Genomic DNA, 21,740 nt, shown 5'->3' on the forward strand with positions numbered 1-21,740 from the left:
ATTTCCAGAGCATATCCCAAAATGAATTTGGTAATTCTAAAAAGGAAAGATTAAAATCTCTTTGTTTTAAATTTCCTATTGTTGTATCGTGGGAGTTCTTGGATTTAGAGTATACAAATTGTCAACCAACATACCAGAACAGATAACTACTCTATTTTTCTTGACAACTACTTTGTTATCAAAAGAAACAGAATATCCATCCATAAATAGTTTAGAAACTAAAATCAAGTTTTTCTAAAACTTGGTACATAAAGACAATTACTCAAAATTAATGTTTTATTCCTATCAAAAGATAAAAAAAAACATCTCCCACTGCAACAGCCGCCACTTTTGTAGCATTGCCCATGTTGTCGGTAATCTCCCCTTCATGTAGTCATCGAGCTTCCTGGAACTCCTGCAATGAATTACCGACATGATCAGTGGCTCTCATATCTACACACTAGGTACCGGTAGATAACACCACTAAACATGTTTCAACCACTAGAGAATAAGATATACTTTTATTGTTCTCCTTTTTGCTAGAGGAAAGTCGTCTTTCTGAACTTGGAATTATTGTGATAGATGAACTTCATATGGTAACTTTTCTTTCATTTGTTTCTTCTTTTTTCTTTTCCCATTCCCTAGACTTGTTTGCTAATGTTTTTTTTCATTGAAATGGTAGCTTGAAGTGATGTACTAGGCTTTTATTTTTAATATTTATGATCTTTGTGAAATTAATGCATGACTAATTGCTGAGTGTATCTGTCATATAGGATATAAAGTTTTCTTATATGAACTATTCTTGTAGTTTTACTAGTTATCTTTAACCTAATTCTCCTGGTAAAGTAAAATACTGTTTTATAACTGAATTATCTTATCTTGCTATTTCAAGGTTATCTGAACCTAGAGCTGGGTTATCTGAACCTAGAGGCGACTGTGGGAGCCCACCCATTAGACCGTAGTCCCATATAAGTTGTAGCAAGGCTAAGTAGGCTATAAAATGCTCCTATTGCATTTATCTAAGCTATTAAAAATGCCTATGTTGCATTTAACTGAGCTAAACATTTTATCAAACATTTGGTGTGCACTAATTCACACCCTATGTGCTGAAAATCTGTATACAACTAAACTAAGGCATAAAATCATGAAAAGAGCTACTTATACTGTAGGTGAGGGGTTTCTTACATCCTGCGTTATATTTCCTTACGATCTGTTCGCTAGATTTCCGGTGGAGAAGATCCCTTCGTCGATCTCCTCAAGATACTCCTATGGCCCTAGGGATGGAACCCTAGGTTTTTCTTTGCACTTGGGCGCCGAGAGGTGAGGAAGGGAGAGGGGTCGGCGGGTGAGGGTTTGAGGGAGAGAAAACTATCGATCAAAAATAATCAATCCCCACTTAAATCTCCTATTTATATTAAGTGATAAATTTCACCTCAACTCAATCATAAATATTATTGTTCCTCTCTTCTTTCAGCACACCCCTGTTGGGGCCACCTGGTTACTTAAATTCTCTATAAGTCGTAGGGTTCATAGGTCTCGGGTTCAATTCCCGCTTAGGTTATTTTGCGCTTTTATTTATTTTTGATACTTCCACTACTCTAAAAATTCCACAAAAATATTCTAAAATTCTAGAAAAATCATAGAATATTTCTAAAATTGATTTGAGAATTTTCGGGCGTTACAGAACCCCAACAATTTTTGGAATGGACTTTCTGAGCAAGTATGGTGCTTCCATCGAGTGTCGTAAGCGGCGAGTCTTGTTCCAACCTGAGGCAGAGCCTAAGTTTGAGTTTATCGGAGAATCAAAGAAGAGAACCCAGAAGTTCTTATCAGCCATAAAACCTCGGAAAATGTTAGTCGATGGATGTGATGGGTTTCTAGCTCATGTGGTTAACACCCAACAAGAAAGAGCCCAAAAGCTAGAGGAAGTTACAATCGTATGTGACTATTCGAAAGTGTTTCTGGAAGAGTTGCCAGGTTTAGCTTCGGATAGAGAAATTGAATTTGAGATTGAACTCATTCCTGGTACCCATCCAATCTCAAAAGCACCTTACCGCATAGCTCCGGCAGAATTGAAAGAACTTTAGAGACAGCTACAGGAGCTACTTGACAAGGGTTTTATTCACCCTAGTCACTCACCATGGGGAGCTCCGGTGTTGTTCGTAAAAAAGAAAGACGGGTCCATGCGAATGTGTGTGGACTACCGAGCGCTGAACAAGGTAACAATTAAGAATAGGTATCCCCTGCCTAGAATTGATAATCTATTTGATCAGTTAAAGGGAGCCACAGTCTTTTCCATGATAGACTTGCGGTCTGAATATCATCAAGTGAAAGTGAAAGAGGATGATGTACCGAAGACGGCATTCTGAACGAGGTATGGGCACTACGAGTTTGTAGTTATGCTTTTGGAGTGACGAATGCTCCTGCTACGTTTATGGATCTAATGAACAGAGTGTTCAAAGCATACTTAGACAAGTTTGTAATCATTTTCATAGATGATATCCTTATATACTCCAGCACCCAGGAAGAACATGCTGAATATCTGAGGACAGTATTACAGATTCTTCAGCAGAGCCAGTTGTACGCAAAGTTCTCCAAGTGCGAGTTCTAGCTCGATCAAGTGTCCTTCTTAGGTCACATTATTTCCAAAGATGGGGTTATGGTGGACCCGAAAAAAATAGAAGTTGTGAGTAACTGGAATAGACCGAAGAATGCCAGTGAAATCAGGAGTTTCCTTGGGTTGTGCCTGAAATTTGTAGAGAACTTCAAGGATCGCTTCCCATTGATAGTACTTACCGTAAAGAATGTAAAATTTGAGACAGAGAGAATTGTGAAAAGAGTTTCACTTAACTGAAAAGGAGACCACCAGTTCCAATCGACTCTTCGATATTTACAGCGATGCTTCTAAATTGGGGCTCGGGGTTGTACTGATGCAGAATGGCAAAGTCATTGCTTATGCCTCTAGACAACTCAAGGATTATGAGAAGAACTATCCTACTCATGACCTTGAGTTAGCAGTGGTAGTCTTCGCTCTTAAGATTTGGAGGCATTACCTATACGGAGCTCAGTGCAAGATTTACACAGATCACCAGAGTCTTAGGTATTTCTTCACTCAGAAAGACCTGAACATGAGACAGCGGAGATGGTTGGAGCTGGTCAAAGACTATGACTGTGAAATCCTCTACCATCCAGGGAAAACGAATAAAGTGGTAGATACACTAAGTAGGAAATCTTGTGCAACATTATTGTCTATATCTGCTATGTCTCATCCCCTACAGAAAGAAATAGTAAATTTTGGGCTTGAAATTATTACTGGGCAGCTCTCCACTTTGACACTAGTGTCAACCCTGCTTGATGATATATAGAAAGGGAAAGATGAAGATCCTAATATTCAGAAGATCAAGCAGGGAATACAGGAAGGAGAAAATGGGGAGTTTCAAGTATTAGACTATGGGATACTCTATTACGATAATCGCCTCTGCGTCCCTAATCAAGAAGAACTGCGAAAGAAAATTCTAGATGAAGCCCATTGAACACCCTATGTAATGCATCCGAGTTCCACCAAGATGTACCAAGATATAAAGGAACACTTTTGGTGGTCTGGAATGAAAAGAGATGTTGCTAGATATGTTAGTACCATTGTCAACAAGCGTAAGTTTAAACCGTGCAAGGTTCGCACCTATCCAGATCGTGAGGAAGTGGAGGATATATCTATGGATTTTATAGTAGGGTTACCCAAACCACGAATGGTTACGACGTTATGGTAGTGGGCGATATGACTAAGTCATTTTAGCTATCAAAATATCCTACTCTATTGAACAACTAGCGCTTAATTGCTAAGAGGTCATCGATTACATGGAGTTCCCAAAACCATAATTTCTTATAGAGATGGTCGTTTACTTACACCCGTGTGTTCAAAGAGCCTCTAGCACTGAAGCAGTTCATCCTCAAACGACGGACAACAGTGAACGTTTTGGAGGATATGCTACGGGCTTGTGCCTTAGATTTCAAAGGGAGATGGTGTCAATACCTATGCTTAGCAGAATTCGCATACAACAACAACTATCAAGCTATTATTGGAATGGCACCCTACGAGGCTTTATATGGGAGGAGATGTAGATCTCTTATCTGTTGGTATGAAGGTGGTGAAAAGAAAGAAATGAGACTCTAGATAGACCTTATCGAGGACACCACCAAAGCCATTCAGAACATTTGTCAGAGAATAGAAACTGCTCAGAGCCAGCAGAAGAGCTATGCGGATGTGCGTCGAAGACCGTTGGAATTTGAAGTTGGGGACTCAGTGTTCCTCAAAGTAGCTCCTATGAAAGGAGTAATGTGGTTTGGAAAGAAAGGAAAATTGAGTCCACATTATGTGGGACCATACCTGATCACTAGAAGGGTGGGCAAGGTAGCTTATGAGTTGGAACTACCTCAGGAAATGTCAGCCATCCATAATGTATTCCATGTCTCAATGCTGAAGAAGCATGTTCCCGAAGTAAACCAAGTGATTAAGCCACCGATGGTACAAGTTCAAGAGGATCTCAGTTATGAAACTCAACCTATTTAGATAATAGATCGAGAAGTTAAGAAGCTGAGGAACAAGGAGATACCGTTAGTAAAAGTGATATGGCAAAGTCAATGGCATAAAGAGGCGACATGGGAACTCGAGGACGATATGAGACAGAAGTATCCACACTTGTTTTAAGTTCGAGGATAAACTTTTTATAAGCTATGGATTAACGCAGAAATTTTTAAAGAGCAAAAGAAATAGAAGAAGAGAAAATATAATTCTATAATCTGCAGATTGACCTTACTTACAGAGTATATAGGTGGTGTAAACTGATAGAAAAGATTCTTGGTTATATGTGATTAGAAGAGATCTCTCACTTAGTATAAATGGAAAACCCAAACCCAAATCTTCCATTTCCCTACCAAAATTCCTTCCTCCCCTCCCAAACTCCTAGGTTCCTCTTTGAGAGATGAGGAGAGCGAGAGATTATGTGAGAAGAAATTAACAGCGAAGCGAAGCATCCTCAAACAGCTTCGAGAGGGCGGCGCATACACGCCGATGTTACATATGTTGAGCGAACGATGTTAAAGGAAGATACATGTTTTAAGGGGTGGATACGCACGCCTGTCACGAAAAGAAAAATGATATCTGCCACATATAACAATGTAATAAGCAACGCACGCAATGATAGATTTTCCCATTGCTCCATTCCCATTTGCTCTAACTGGGACTAAGTCAAGCAGCAGTGCTTCCTGTGCTTTTGAGGGAGCCACAGCGCAGCGCCAGCGCCAAACAGATTTGATTGACATGTAGCGCAGTTCTCAGATCGCCCTGCTTTGAATATAACGTACCATGGGGGGTGGGCTCCTAGATATTGCACATGATTACTTGATAGTTGAGATTGAAGCCAATTTAGTCCTTAAGCAGTACCGCAACGTCGTTCACGTTTCCTCACTTGTGTTTCGTGAATGGAAGGTAGGAACTATGGACATGGAAGAGTTCAGTCATGCATCATGGATGCATATAGTCGCATCAGCGATGGAAGTTTAATGCCAAGGTCCTTGTAACATTACTAATGACTAAGCTTTTACCGGGTGATGAGTTCGCTAATAAAATACGTAGTCAAGTGGATTTAACAGTATATACTACATCATGAAGAGGACATGGCTTTTAGGGAAAAATCAAAAGTTGTGGACGACCTAATCTTATAATGAAAATTGACAAACCATCAACCTACACGCTGCCTTTGGTCATTCATGCTAAATCATGCTAAACCAATGACAGGCTCAACATTTGTAGGAATTCTACTTGCTATTAGGAAACTTAGACCTCAAGGCTACCCAATATGACTTGAAACTTTAATGTAGTTTGAACACCTAGGATGAAAACAAGGCTAGAGTATCGTAGAGTAGTACACTTCCACTAGTTTCAATTCTATAGCGAAAACAAACCATAGTTTGAAAATGCTTATCATCCTCCTAATGATTAGTGAATCCGTATCCGGGTCCAGGTAGCCGGCAGTGATCCTTGGCAGCGATTCCTGGAATACTACTTCATGCAAGTCGGATACTACTAGGGCCTTCCAGGGCGATTCACGGCGATCTATAGGGGCCGGTTTGGACCTGTAAGTTAAACTTATACCTTATTGTAATTTCTCACCTTATACCGCTCACATCTTCACTTATCACATTTGACCTTATATGTCCCAAAATTAAGCCAGTTGTCCCATTACTTAGCAAAAATTCAATGAAGGCAAATCTATAATATAATCATAGCTCGTCTCTCTCATGCTTACGATCGACGTGTCGCGCCGTTTTTTACAATGTATTATGTCAATATATAATAACAATATGAGAAGAGATTTATATCTGCTACCATGCTCATATTTACTTATTATACCAATTTTGAGAGAAGAGCCTCCCTGCTTGGGCTTCCATCCGGAACCCTCCTCCTCTTGATTCCTCTTAAGCTTGGATGGAACCTAAGGCTTGGCCAAAGGAGGGAGGAAGGGGAATTCAGAGAGAGAATGAAGATTGAAATGAAAAGTTTTTTGTTCATTCCTACTACGGAACGGCATCTTCCCACACTAAATATAAGGTTTTGTCTAATGCTACCACCACCTAACCACCACCTACTGTAAATCTCAGTCTAGAGTTAAAGGTTCAATTGTAGCCCCAGTATATTTTTATTTCTCTTTTCTCTTATTCTATTTCTTCTTTTGTCTTTTGGAATAGAAAATTTACGAATGTTACAAGCATGCTTAATCTTAACAAACAATTCTTACTAATCATAATAGAAATAAAATGCATAAAAGTTGTAAGAAAGTACTTTCTTACTTGAAAGTTATAGGATCAATGCTTGATGTGTGTGTGGCGGAAGGGTGGAACTTGCTCTGATACCAAAACTGAAACACCCGCCCTTCTATCCTTACCTTACAGGGCAGACATTACTCTTTCAATTCTTTTTTTTTTATTATTTAGTGCTCAGCTCAGAGATCTACTCTGAACTTGTTTCGACTGATAGGGCGTGATTTGGAGTAAAGCGGAGCTGGGAGGGAGTCTAGAGCTTCTAGAGAGTCTGCGTCGTGTGGCCCTGACCGACCGTGTAGCCCTACCCATGAAGGAGCAAGGCAAGGTCGTGTGTGCCACACGGCTGTGTAAGGCATTCCCTGCTGGCGCAGGGCACGGCCGTGTGAAGATCACACGGCTGTGTCACATTGGCCTAGAAGAAGGGGTCCGAGCCCGTGTGAATCCACACGACCGTGTCACGGCCCGTGTGGGGGTCACACCCTACTCTACAAAATCATGGTGGTTTTAGGAACAGCTACTATTCTTTAGGATTTGAGATTGCGAAGATTTTGAAATCTTATGTTTTCTTATACCAAAACTTGATGAATATTCATGTTTAAATGTGTTACATCAAAATCTAACGTGAAACACAAGCATTTTGACCAAAATCATCAAAAAAAAAAAAAAAACTCATATCGTAATGTTGAAAAATCAGCAACAACCCAACATGTGGCTCTAATATCACTTGAAGAATTTTCCATCCTCTTTAAAATCATGCTATCGCATATGAATCGACAAAAGATTCAAGCGATCCAACATTGGATCTTGTCAAAGATCTATAACAAATATATGAAATCGAAAGTGAAAGAATTAAAATAGAAAATTGTAAATCCGCATCTGAATCCAAAGACATCCTCATCTTTAATATTGTTGAAAGAACCTGAAGATCAAAACACGAATTAGCTGCAAGGCTTGATCTTCCATAGGTGTGAGGGCGATGGCTCCGTAATCTTGATCCAATGGAGAAAGCAAGATAGGCATCAGAATACCTCTCCTACAAGGACCACACTCATATATACATATATGGTCCAAACCCGTTAGCAGGCCATCAATACTAGCAGTAATGAGCTAATTAACGAGTTTTACACATATGAATCCATACCAATAATACAAACCCATAATTAAAATCCCAAATTAGATAACTTTAATGAGTTTGTTTATAATAGCAAAATCGTGTGTTAGTAATTAACATGTTAGCCCACTTAATGGAGACTAAATCCAATGCATACTAGGTGTTCAAAGATTGAAACACATACGTTTGAATCTTTATGAACATCCTATTATATTTGGCACACTACCTTCAAATTACATTGATTCTTAACTTTGCATTTGAGGTATACCTTGCACGATATAGTCAAAAATCACACCTTAGTGAGATGATAGTTCCCTCGGAATGTCCTCTTCATTGGACATTAAAAGAAGGTGCGATGAAGTGATTCACCACCCTTCTCTTCCCCTTATTGTGTGATGCCACCATCCTCACCTCTTGGAACACTACCATCTCTCGACCATAGTCATCTTCGACCATCCCTCCTTTGGTAGCTCCCTCACTCTTTCTCTCTCTCTCTCAATCTCTTCCAATTTCTCTTTTTATCATCCTCTCTTGATAGCAATTCCCTTGTTGGTATTGGGAAACAATCACCTATTTTAGACAAAATCATTTGTTATTTAGGTATGATTATCTCAAGTGCTTTGTATAATTATTTGTTATTTAGGTTTGATTGCCTTAAGTGGTTCGTATCATTGTATTTGGTTTAGGAAGAGAGATTAATAGTTGTTTTTAATAGGGGAAGTTGGTTTCTTTAATTTGGGTTGTATTGGGTTATGAGATCAAGATTGGATTCATCAATCTTGACTTTTATTAATTCTTAGATTTCTATGTTATTATCTTATTTTGCTTATTTAAGTTTACTAAGTTGTTCTTATATTTATTTTGTAGATTTAGATCTTTGCTTGATGCATATTTGAGGTAGATAAATCTATCCTTAACTCACTTACATATCCTTATTCATGAATTGAATGTGTAAAATGTTATTTATATTGCTACAACTATTTTAATAATAAAAAAATAAAAAGGCCATAGTTTACCAAATTGGGTTCCAAAAGAACTTGTGGATTAATTAAATGCTATTCTTTATTGATATATGAGTATGATATATGAGTATGAGTGATTATGTAGAGATTAACATGAGGAATTATTTTTAAAAGATAAAAATTGATACTCTAATTAATCCTTAGTTGTTACATATCTTTAAATTACTTTAGCTTTCATGCAACTTCTTAATTTGGCAATTTTCTAAACCGCGTGAAGAAATTTTCAAAATATCCTTCCTTTTTCTCTCTAGATCCATCAATTAATTTCGTCTGAAACTTGCTAATGGACTTAATAAACTTTAATCACTTCAAACTAAAATCAATATACTCCTAAAAGTTTCATTAATGTATTTATATTATCATCTCTGAGTTTGGTAATGTAAATTGAAATTAGTTAATTAAATTGAGAGTTCATCTTCAATTATTTACTCTACCCATTTAAAAACTCAACAATCTCAATTTACACTATTAAATTTAGATATGAAGGCATATATACATTAAGAGGTTTTCAAAAGTATATTGATTTTGATTTGAAGTAATTCAGAATTCTTTAAGTCCATCAGTTAATTTCATCCGAAATTGGCTGTTTAAAAATTTGATATTTTCAAATCAATGGAGTCTTAGGAACCCGTTGACAGTGTTAGTTAGTGAGTGTCATTATTCTAAACCTTATAGTAATTTTATTATAAATTCTATCTAGTCTTTTGCAAGTTTAAAAAATTATTACTCTCAATTTATGCTATCGAAATCATAATACATTAAAGAAATTTCCAAAAGTACATTGGTTTGAAATTGACTAATGGAGCTAGAAAAAAAAAAGAGAAAGGGTATTTCAGGAATACACTATACAATTCGGGTATTTTGAAACTTGGTATGTAAATGGATAATAATGAAATTTGCTCACACCTCTTTAATGTTATAAACTTTTATCTCAAGAGTATATATCTAGTAAAGCATAGTTAAAATTAAGTTTGTCCCTTAAACTAACCAATGCGATAAGTGTTCGAGGTGGACTAACTGTTGCATGAAAAATTTTAGTGAAACAATGTTATCATAAATGATGAAAAAAAACAATTAAGTCTAACCTTTTACTAACGAGGATGCCCACGGTTAATATTTATGTGTACAATAGTATTATATCCTTGTATATCCTCTACTCTAAATTTATTAGTGGGTTTATTGGTGATGATTAAAAAATATTAGTTAAAAGTAAATTAAAATATGATAATAAATGTTTAAGAATTAAATGGATTTATTTATAAAGAACAAATCACAATAATTAACTAGAATAAGAGTAACAATTGATTCTATGTTAAAATAAAATCAATTATAGTATATTTGTAGAGATTTTTCTTTTAAATAAGACGTACAATCATCAGATATTGAGCTTCTGGACCATCTTACCTTAAACGCTTCCCGATTTACCCTAACAACAGATGAAAAATTTTAATGGGGATCAAACTAGTCATCTCAGATTTGATGTTATCTGATTTAACATTTATATTAAAATAAAACCCCAACTTAGAATTCTAGTGTTTGTGATACTCCTCTTGGTTTCCTTGAACTTCAATTTTATAAGTGTTATTTGATGTATAGAGTTACTTGAAAATGTATAATTCTCAAGATGTTTTCAGGTACATCTCAAAGTAAATTTTATGAGTTCTTTCCATTCACTAGTTTAAAAATTTTAGCTATGATTTTATTGTTAAACATTATTTTGTTATGTTAGGTAATGCTTCAAGATGAATTACAAGCAATCGTCATTGTCCGCGACTATTCCTACAAAAAAATAAATAAATAAATAAATATAATCTATCATCCTAGCACCCCCCCCCCCCCCCCCCTCTCCCTCCCTTACAGATACGACTGTCTCATATTATTGAAAGAGAGTAAATTAAATATCAAACAAACCCCCATGTGAAAAGAACTAGTCAGGGCTTGGAAGGCCTACCCAACTCTATTCCAAATGCATCATTGGTGTTTGGTCTAATCTTGATACAAGAGTTGTTGGACACACCTCGGCACCTATCGAGCCAAAAGATTCCCACTCCCTAATCAATCTACTAAGAGTTCGAGAGGAAGTTGACATTAAAAACACAGTACGAGTGACAATCTTTTCGAAGCAATGGAACAAGCAAAGATTTAGTAGAGTGCTTGTTCGACGGGTGTTATTGCTACAAGCAGATCAAATCTTAACCTCATGAGCAGACGATAGATGCTGTATTACAATCTTGCTACAGTATGCAATCAAGATAGGGAACAAAAAAGTGACAATAAATACACTCATTTTCTCTTAATCTACTTTCAGATTCCTTCTCACTTTTGCATATGCGATACTAGTAGATACTTCACCAGATTCTGAGAGTCCAGCTGATGGCATCCTACCCAAAAGCTTGAGGGTCTGTCAAAAAAAACATCCAAGAATGTTCCTGTGGTTATCATATATCCATTAACCGATTGGTGATCATACAAGCTTGTGAAAGAACTCCAAACCTGTTGACTCAAAGTTTTGCCACCAAAAACTGCTGCTAGGTTTCATGATGAGCAATGCAACCAATGGTGCAAAAGTAGTAGGAGATATATCAAAGCTAATAAAACGCCACTTGAGCTTCTTTGCAAACAAAAGCCACATCCTTCCACTCAGCTTCTTATTAACTCAAATGGATAAATGAACATCTCCAGCTTCTTGCCTCATCCTTCCACTCAGTGTGTAGGTTCTCCCATAAGCTTCTTGCCTCGAATCAATGGGCACAACCTCTTTAACCCACAAATATGGCAGTGATTGCAATGTTTGACGATGTTCAAGAAATTCCATTCTACCATCGAATGCCGAAGTTGAATTCATCGTAATGCCAGCAATACTCTGTCAGCAAAGGAAACTTAGTCAAAAGATATTTAGCACTATTTAACAATATATGTTTACTCCCAACTCTTCAGTGACTGCAGCATTGCAACAGCCCCTGCCATTTAAAAATATGCCGATCCTAGATTTTAATAACGGTTATTATAGACGGAACTATAGTTTGTATTACGAAAAGCACAGTTCACCTCTGGTACAAAACTTACAAAGAGTGAAGATAGCAGGAAAAACATTTATAAGCAATATTCATTACTTCTTGACCAAAGAGGTTCATATACAGAATGGATTGTCAAACGAGAACTATTTTTTCAAGAAAAGAAAGTTATTATATTAGATGGATTGTCAAAAGATACGGCATTCATTCAGAGTTAGCAAAATTCAGCTGGATAGTCACATTTTGGAGCATTGCTCCACATGTTAGATGTCTTAGGATACTAACCCTGATCTCAACAAACTTTCCTATCCTAATTGACCATAATACTATGTTATCGTAATCTAGTCTTATGATTAGTTGGCTACTATAAGTTTTACATACCACATTTGCATATAATAGGAAGTGAAGCCCAAAGTTCAATATAAAGCATTACACTATTCTACAATTTTGCATACCTAAATCCCTTTATTTCTTTTCTCATGGCTGTAGCCTTCTCTGATCTCATTCCAGGAGACTGTTGTAATTTGTGTACCAGACATGACCTCTCTTCGCCAATAATGTGGCAGCTAATAGCATATTGTGTTGTCATCAACGGATTCCTCAAAAGCCAAAACAGGCTAATAGAAACCCGATTGCTGTCAAAAGTCGACTCCTCAAACCATTCCACTTCTGTCCCACAAGTGTGGTGTAGCCTGGCCTAAAAGCATGTGCCATCCTATCTGTATCAACCCAATGATTTACAGGATCATTGTTAAGCAACACGTGGCAGCAAATGCATGTGTCGATGTATGAAGTGCCCATAGGCTGCACATTTTAATCCAATTGAACACTTTCTACATCTTCACAACTAAAAGCTATATTCTTCTTCCACCTCCTAATACAATCGATGAAAAAATTTTAGTTACCTAACACATTGCCTTCCTTGGGCATATTTAACTAGCCCATGTATGACTTCTGAGTAAATATAATTTCTTCATTTTCTTATTCACAGATGTAATGGAGTGCGGTGCATTTTAAACTGGAAGCCTTAAATGAAAATTATCTTTTCTAAATATCCCAATGGTTTGAGTTCAAAGTATTCGAATTGTGTTCTATGAAATTCGTCCATCCATTAAATTTTTGCTATTAACTTCAGTTGGTTGCATTGGAATAAATAGTTGTGGGGACTTGATGATCCAGTCTAGTCCTTGTAAACTAGATGTAGAGTATCATCGTCCAGGTAAGGCTCGAACCCCATGGCTAGTTAGGTAATCAACAACTCCTTGGACTTCATAAGCAAATCCGACATTAGGAGTATAAGAGAGCCGGCCAACTAGTCCTCTGGTGATTAAGAGATTTGCCTCGTCATTCTGCCATCGTTCGTATCCTCGTGTGAGGATAGAAATTTGGATATTTCTGTAAAAATCTCCAATAGTTAGCATTATATGATGAATAACATAGACAAGTTGACTTCCTTGTGTCATATCAACTTCCATTGTGGCAAGGATAGCTTGGTCACCAAGCCATCGATTATCCCGGAAGATGACTAGGGCCATGGTGCCTTCTTCTTGTCGATGGAGAGCTTGTATGCGTAATTGTAAAACACCTAGATGGATGTACTGCATGTGGCTTCTTTGGATGTGGTTGAAGCTTTCTTCCTAAATGAAGCTTCTATCAAGCTGGCCTCCGTCAGTAATGAATACAGCTTCCTCCGATCTATGAACATACACTCGGTGGTGTACATCATCGCGTCGAGAATGATATAGGACTTCAGCAGGGACTATAGTAGCTCATTCCTGCATGAATAAACGTAATTGTACCTGGATCTAGTTGTTGCTCTAAAGTGTATTGTGAGCTTGGTTGACCAATGAGTTGTCTCTGTAATCTCCCAGTTGCCCGTTGGATATTATACATTCTTCGTTGATTCCGCCTATATTCTCTTATTTGATCTTCAAATAAGGGTGTTGTTTGCACCGGTGTTGATACAATCTCCATTCTAGTGGCCATTAATTTTTTAATTTAGCCTGTTCTTCTTTAAGCACCTTTTAAGGATCCTTAAAGACCCTTAGCTTTCCTTTACCTTCCTTAGGCTTGTCTGTTGTGCCTAAAGATAAGTTCTTCAATTTTTCTACCAAGTCGTCGGGTATAGAGGTGGTCTGGACTCCTTTCTTTGTTTGTTCTATAATAAGCTTAAGGTCATATTGTATATCTTTTAGGGCTTCTGCTATCTGAACCAAGAGTTGTATTTGTGTATTATTTTGCTTAAATATTTTAAATCTTTTTTACAAGGATGGCATATGGCCAGCATATGCAATGCTTGCATCTGTAAATAATTTGCAAGAGATTGCACATGATTCGTACGAGTTCCTATTGGACCCATATAATAAGAGGTGCGACTATTTGAGATAATATTTCTTTCAAATTGAATACTAAATAACATAAGTATTGCCTAAAAGCGTACAACCTAGATTTACACTGGTACTAACTATTACAAAGAGATGGACAAGCAATAACATTAAATAAATGAAACTTAAATGAACAGGATGCACATTGCCAATTAGATTGAATAGATGTGGGACTTTGCATATCAATGGAAAAATATCAGTAAATAAATTGCAGAAAATCAGTATGAATGCTATGCTATCTATATTAGTGAAACTGTTAACAAATTTATATTCGGAAAAATGATTACTACAGGAAGTGTAAGAGAATTGACAAGTGTTGTTGGTGCATGGCATGCATTGTTGATGATGGACCTCAGAAGTTTTTCTTCTGCCTTACTGAAAACCTGATCCGAGTCAATCAAAAATGATAAGTCTACACAGGACAAGTCAGGAGCAGCACCATGATTTCTAACGATGATCTTCTGATGCTTTTTAAGCATCTCGTATAGAAGGTACTCAGTAGTACGCTGAGAATATTTCTTTTCAGGCCCTCTTACTATCTTACCACTACTAAAAATCATTTGACTTGATTCATGTAGTCGAAGCAATGTCTCAGCTCGACCATAGTCAGCCCAGCAATAACATAAGGATGATCCATCCTCTGTACAGATAGACAAATATTCAGTAGAATATTGTAAACTAATTCACTACAATTTACTGTATATCCAGCATGTAAAGGATATACTAACCCCTGTAATGCATGTTCGTCCTTGAAATCTAAGGAAAAAAAATATGATGAAGGCTCACACAATTGTTACAGCAATGCAATAGTTTGCAACATTACCTAGCAACTGATCAATTCTAGTAAGTGATACCATGCAAAACATCCAGAGAAAGTGGCATTACCTAGATTAATCTAAGGCTAGAAGATTGTACCCATTTCCAACATCCAAGTTACATAAGAAGGATTTTTCAGAAATTAACAAGAGATGTAAACCTAGCATACATGAATGATAGTAAAGAAAAGAATAAGTTGCTATTTCTATTATCAAAAATACATGATGATTGGAAAAGGCTCAATGCATCTCACCTACTAGAAAGCCAAGTAGAGGGATACTTGCTGTTGTTATTTTGGGATAGCCTACAGGTTGCGACATTACAGGTCCATGTGTCTGGTTCTCCAGTACCAAAGTAATGATACACACAACCTGCCTTCGAACAAGGAGAAAAGAACACGTGGGCACAAAAACGGCACCAACGTCCAAAAGAGTCAAGATTCAGGAGCATTATGTTAGTCTCTAAAAGCATGAATGACATACAGAGGGAAGTAGCAAGAAACAAAACCAATGAAAATTTCTAGTCAAAAGGTGTCAAACCCTATAAGCTATAAAATTGACACCAAATTGTACAAGCACTATAACTGTTGTTTAATTACCCTGCAGTTAAGGTGGATGAGATCACTGTCAGTGCACTGCAGCACATTTGAGATCAAACGCGACGATGATTTGGTATTTATGAATACTTCATATGGAATATTCCATCTGGACTCTTGAATCAAACCTTCAACGTTAACCAGAGGGCAAATTTCCTTCACAGTGTTAACCACAATAAATGACATTGGGGTCAACATCAATTCTTTTGTCTGACTTGAATTTCTGCAGATAGGTAGAATTACAGAATTATTTTTTTGTTCTTATTATACTTGTAGGAAAGGGTCACAAATATAAGTGAAGATACTATGCTGATAAATCATACACTCTTAGTTGAGAAAAATAAGATCTTAGGTAAAAAACCAGAAAATTTGATGATAATCTGGTAATTAAAAAGTCACACAGTTCAGAAAGCCACCACTTTAGGGTAGAAAGGTCACTACTAGACGATCCATAATGATGATGGATAAGCACCATGGAAAGCAACAATAAAAATTCCAATTTGAATACCATAGTTTATGAATGGCCTTCCAGCATAATAATTGAACAATAAATTCTATGAGTAAACTTACTGAGTCAGCAGGACCTTGTGGAAGGTTGCATTCACTGCATGACCTAATCCAATAGGATAAGCATATCTGCTTATGCTACCACGAATCCGCACCTGAGATTAAAATAACTATCACTACCAGCCACATCAATGATGAGAATGTGACGAGAAATTACCATATGACAATCATCATTTACAAGCATACAGACTTCACATGTACTCCAGTGTTCACAAACTGTGAAACTAGAGCATGCACATTTAGGTTTGAAGTCATAGATGGAAATACTCTCAATATTTCCACTTAACGATAGCAGATTTCCTTGAGGCAATTCATTGGCTGGAATAAGAATTCCAGACGTAAGAGCAGCCTGAGCCATCATTTGTTGGATGCATGATGACACAGTTGTTATTTTATCCAAAGAAGGAAAAATACTGTGAAAACTCTTCAGCAAGGACTCCAATTCTTCCAATTGATTGATTGCCTCACTATACATATGCAGATGAACATCAGAAAGTCCATGAGTTTCATCATTCAAATGTAGGAATGTTTGCCCAGGCTGACAAAAATTTTCAGTTAAACATTTATCATTTCTCACTGAAGAAACACAAGAACAAACATGTTGAGATTGCCCATTCTGATGCTTTGCTTCGTCAAATAGTATAGAAAGCCTCCAGATAATTGATTCAGAGATTACAAGGGGCTTTACTTGTGTTATATGCTTACAGGCTTTTGATTTGCAGTCAAGACCCTTTCCTGAGCACTTCAGAAGATAATATGATCCTACACGAAGCATCTGGAATGCAAATTGAAAAGTCAGTTCACTTATCAAATTCATCTCTTCATGAAAGTAGCAAATATTGTTGTGCTAGTTTTGTCAAGAAAAATCATCAGCATAATTATACCTGATACTTGTCTAAGTTGTTAGAACTGAACTCTAACAAGATTTTTGAATCACTGTGATTATGAAGCATGCCATTGTCTTTGAACCCACGAGCACAATGTAAATAAAATGGAAACTGAAATGACTGAGAATTGCTTCTACTCAACACGAGCAAACATGGAATCTGGGAGGACCTATAATTCTCTCTCAAGAAATTATCTGAACCAAAAAGGTTGACAGTTATTTGATGGTTGAACATGTTCCAGATGTTTGGACTTACTATCAAATGCATCTTTTAGCTTACCAATACAATCAGACTTCTTATCTAGATTTGTGAGGAAAATTTCTGCAAATTGATCAAGTTCACTTGTCACATAAGGAATCAAATTATAAGGCGACATAAAAGCCTCAGCAAACAAACCAGAGCTGTTTGACAAACTGACATCCTCATGAAGCTGCATCGTCAGATCAAGTACGAAATAAGTAAAAAAAAAGATATTTTACTTATTTGCCATTAAAAAATGTATTTGAATGTCCTAGTGATTCAGAGATATACACTGTGATATGCAGGAAATTTGTGTGTGACATATAATAGGTGGAACATTTCACCACTATTACACTTCAAGGAGTCACTGTTGTCCATGTAAGTAGAAAATTGAAAGAAATGCATGCAAGTTGACTTCTTGAGATAGAAATGAACATAAACCACAAGCTGTGATGAGGCTCTAGGTGAAAAATGCTGAAATATGGTTCTGCATGAGAGTGGTTCATCCAAATACTGCTGCTGCATATAAATTTTCTTTGACGAACCTTCAATTACAAGTTTATAATCTTTAACCTGGTAAATAGAAGAAATCATCATATCCGCATCAGACAAGCTACCTTGTAAAGATCAAAGTGCTAATTGAAAAATAAAGATTTAATCAAGTAGCTATGAGAACAGACAATGCTGCCAAAAGGGGATAATCAAACATTTGCTTAATTATGAAATGGGGAATAAATAAATATATTATGGGGTTAAACAATATAGTTGAAAACTGATTTCTTTTCTTGCTGCATATGATTTTAACTTGCCATACTTGAGTATGATACATGCAGGTAATACACTTGGAAGGAATTGTTTTCAATAGTTATTATTCACTCCATACATTGCTACTTATCTGTTAGTTCCACTGTTCTCGATTTTTTTTTTATTGTTGAATACCTATGAACCTCTCATGTAAAAATTGTATGGGTAATAACTTTGCTAATTGGAGTAACTAAAAGAAACAAGAATACATTATGATACATGGTCAGAGATAATAAGCAAATATGAAATTGGTGAAATTAATGTGTATATACTTACATCAAAGTAAGAGAGCAATTGATATACATACACACAGTATTGAGTTTCATTTCCACACTCAAATGGACCTAAGGTCCTTTCACATGCATTATATAGGCTTTAACCCATTTCTCACTAGGTAGATTATAAGTTGTTCACCCTTTGTAGTGCATTTCTTTATTAGGTGAATTGTGAATTGTTCATCCTCTATATATATATATATTTGATGCATTCCGTACTAGATGAATTGTGAGTCATTCACCATCTATATATGATGCATCTTTTATTTACTAGATAATAAGTTTTCCAATCTCTAAGAGAAAAATATGAAAATAATGAAACTATCTAAAGGAAATTAGAGAAAAATAAGATAATAGATTGATGATTACTTAATGCTAAAAGAATATAAAATTTATCTAAGATGCTCAATATTTGTATTATCTTCAATGCGATATTATATCATGCACATCCTCTCTTACCCTACTTTGCACTTGTGTATTCATGCTCCACTTTTCCTTTGACCTCTGAGTTCATAAATTTGAGGCAATGTTTTAGGGTGGCACTTACAGTTTCAAATTTGATCATACTCAAATGATTCTGACAACCTATATTGAAGACCGGTTTATTAGTGTCCTTTTATTTTCTTGATGCACGGATTATTTCCTTTGTGTATTTGTAGTTTTTGCATATTTCTCGTTTGTCAACATGAGTCCCGTTATATTCGGTCAGCATGAATCCAAGTATGTTTGTAGGCATGAGTCATTCTTGTATAAGCATATTTTAACTTATTTAATGATTCCAACATTTATTATTATTACAGCTTTGTATATTCAATTGGTGGCTGCATATTGTTGCAAGCCAGTAGTCTATCCCTTATATAAGGACAGAGTCCTTCGAATCATGACCAACTCTAACTCTACTTTAATACCATACCATGTTAAAGTTGATGACTAAGCATTATTAAAAAAACTCAAACTGAAGGATAATACCTCCATAATTCATAATTTAGTTTTTCCATTCTATTTGAGTTATGAGAGCTTGTAATATGGAAGATGTTTCTCCACTTAGTTTATTTTCCTCTCTAACACCTTATTCAGTGTTAATTATCTGTCTTTAAACACCACAGGTTCTCCCTAAACTCCTCCATAGTTTTGTGTCCCTACCACTTATGTTACTTAGGATATTAAAAGTCATAACGCCCAGCAAATATCACAAGACTCCCTAAACTGCCTCTCTGTCAGCATGCTTGTGCAAATATTGAATTTCCAACTCTTGTTCCTGCTATTACATTTTCCCTTCTTTGGATCATCAAATCACTGATCGATAGCAAGGCTGCAGATTTTCTTCTCACTCATTAAAATGTGTTCAAGAAAATCAAAATGAATATTAAAGATTATAATACAATCTCATAACATGGAAGAGGACATGGTACAGTTTGCTTAGCCATAGCATACGTGCGAATAGGTGTCACAAACATCAAATGTTGTTAATCTTTGTCTATGAAGGAAATACAAAAGAATAATAATGTGCTACACCTCATAAACGGCCTGGAAGTTCACATCCAATGGTAAATCTGGCACCACAGCATCAATGCTTCCAGTTGCATCAGTTAATTGCAACCTTCCTGAATATGGAGAAACCTGAAGATGCATGTGAAGTTCAGAATATGCACGAGAAAATGCTTGGTTATTTCAACTTTATGAATTCACAAAATAGCATAATAAAGAAATGGGAGATCTTGTATTTCAGTAAAGATGATCAAATCAATGTTGTTTGGGTCATATGGGAAAAAAAAGAAAAATAAAAGATCATCATCGTAAAGTCACGTTTGTCTCCACTATTTAGAATCGACCACACAAATCTTATCCCTTTATTGACTAGACATCATATCATTGAAATGTTCTTTTCACATTCTATGTTTGCAAATCTGTTAAGTGATATACAAGGAATAGGTTATCCGACAAAGAAGACCAAAGCTTGTGAATTGAGATTTCGAATAAGAAACTAAATATGTTACCAAGATCTTCAGAATCTATTTGTGTGCACTTAAATTTCCAACTCCATCTCTAAAGCAAGCTACTCCAAGATCTAAATTCCAACATAAAAATCCAAAGTGTAGCCAGCAAATGGTTACCAAAAAGTTGCCTGTCAATATTTGCTTTTATTTGACTTAGAAAGGTTTACCTCAGTCCATCCATTAATCATACGAATCATGCTGAGAAAAATAGAGAAAAGCAAATAGATAAACAGAAATAGTAACCAACCTTCAACATGCCTACCAAAACAAAGCTCATATCATCACTTGAAAAAATTCTTCTAATCATGTCATTGCCCAAAGGTTCTCTGTGGTATAACTGTTCAAAATATGGGCTTTCTCCAAATTGGTTATTATCATTGTGTTTTTGTGCTAGCAATGAAATCCAAGACACTTCACACCAGCTTTTGAGATTAGATATTGGTATCACCTGGAGAGAGAGAGAGAGAGAGAGAGAGAATCAGATTATTAGCAAATAACTAATCTGACTTCTTATAGCAACTCTTACCAATTTAAGGAATGATAAGTTTTCCATTTGGTAACTGCACCGACCATGTTTGCAGAAATTAGTAAACAATCCTGACTGCAAGCAAGATGAAAATTTGCAGCCACTCAGACAATAGCAAGAAGTACTAAAAAGAAGAAGTAGCTTGAGAAAGATTAGTTGTCCAAATTAGATGAAACCTAATTTATGAAGAACCTAATGGAGAAAAGAAGAGTTATGGATGAGAAATAAATTTCAGTTTTATAACATCATACAGAAAATGACTATATTGGGTATGATCATCTAAGTAAGTCAACAAGCTATAAACCATAGCCATGAATCACCCGACCTAATTCCAAGTGATGATTTTCATGAAGATTCAAATATAGCCTATGTCAATTTGAAATTATTAATCATAAATCCACAGAATAACAAAACTAGATTTTATGATCTTTGACCAAGAAAAACAGATGGAATAAGTAATTTAATCAACAGTTTACTCAGAACAAATGGATCCAAGTCAATGCCCCTATATGAAATCCTGGTTGTAGAACAATGAAGTCATGCCTCAACCATTTGAATCAACTAGATGAATTCTATCCCCCAATATGGGACTCTATGTAAAGTCATATGTTAGTCTTATCAGTGATGCCTATTTAAATCATTTTGCCTTTAGTCTCACTTTACCCAGATAAAATTCAGGCATTTAAATTGGAAATAAAAACTAG

General features: G+C 36.1%; 1 protein-coding gene across 9 annotated transcripts; it reads right to left on the reverse strand.

The window, feature by feature from the left end:
- Positions 1 to 11,119: 11,119 nt before the first annotated feature.
- LOC121984335 (CST complex subunit CTC1-like) lies at positions 11,120 to 21,526 on the reverse strand. Of its 9 annotated transcripts, XM_042537216.1 has the most exons (14): positions 21,037 to 21,526; positions 20,758 to 20,958; positions 20,029 to 20,133; positions 17,726 to 18,007; positions 17,591 to 17,624; positions 17,474 to 17,515; positions 17,192 to 17,388; positions 16,465 to 17,082; positions 16,311 to 16,402; positions 15,744 to 15,963; positions 15,399 to 15,516; positions 14,641 to 14,969; positions 11,425 to 11,794; positions 11,120 to 11,332 (listed from the first exon to the last, which is right to left on the reverse strand). In XM_042537216.1, the coding sequence occupies exons 1-13, from the start codon at positions 21,061 to 21,063 to the stop codon at positions 11,588 to 11,590; spliced, it is 2,472 nt and encodes an 823-aa protein (XP_042393150.1). In that variant the 5' UTR covers positions 21,064 to 21,526; the 3' UTR covers positions 11,120 to 11,332; positions 11,425 to 11,587. The 9 variants fall into 9 exon arrangements, with proteins under 9 accessions (XP_042393150.1, XP_042393149.1, XP_042393153.1 ...); XM_042537215.1 differs by having other exon boundaries at positions 17,474 to 17,624; positions 21,037 to 21,523; XM_042537217.1 differs by lacking the exon at positions 11,120 to 11,332 and having other exon boundaries at positions 11,778 to 11,794; positions 14,641 to 14,712; positions 14,874 to 14,969; positions 17,474 to 17,624; positions 21,037 to 21,523.
- Between the last annotated feature and the right edge of the window lie 214 nt (positions 21,527 to 21,740).

The sequence above is a fragment of the Zingiber officinale genome, chromosome 5B, assembly GCF_018446385.1.
Source record: "Zingiber officinale cultivar Zhangliang chromosome 5B, Zo_v1.1, whole genome shotgun sequence".
NCBI classification, from domain to species: Eukaryota; Viridiplantae; Streptophyta; class Magnoliopsida; order Zingiberales; family Zingiberaceae; genus Zingiber; species Zingiber officinale.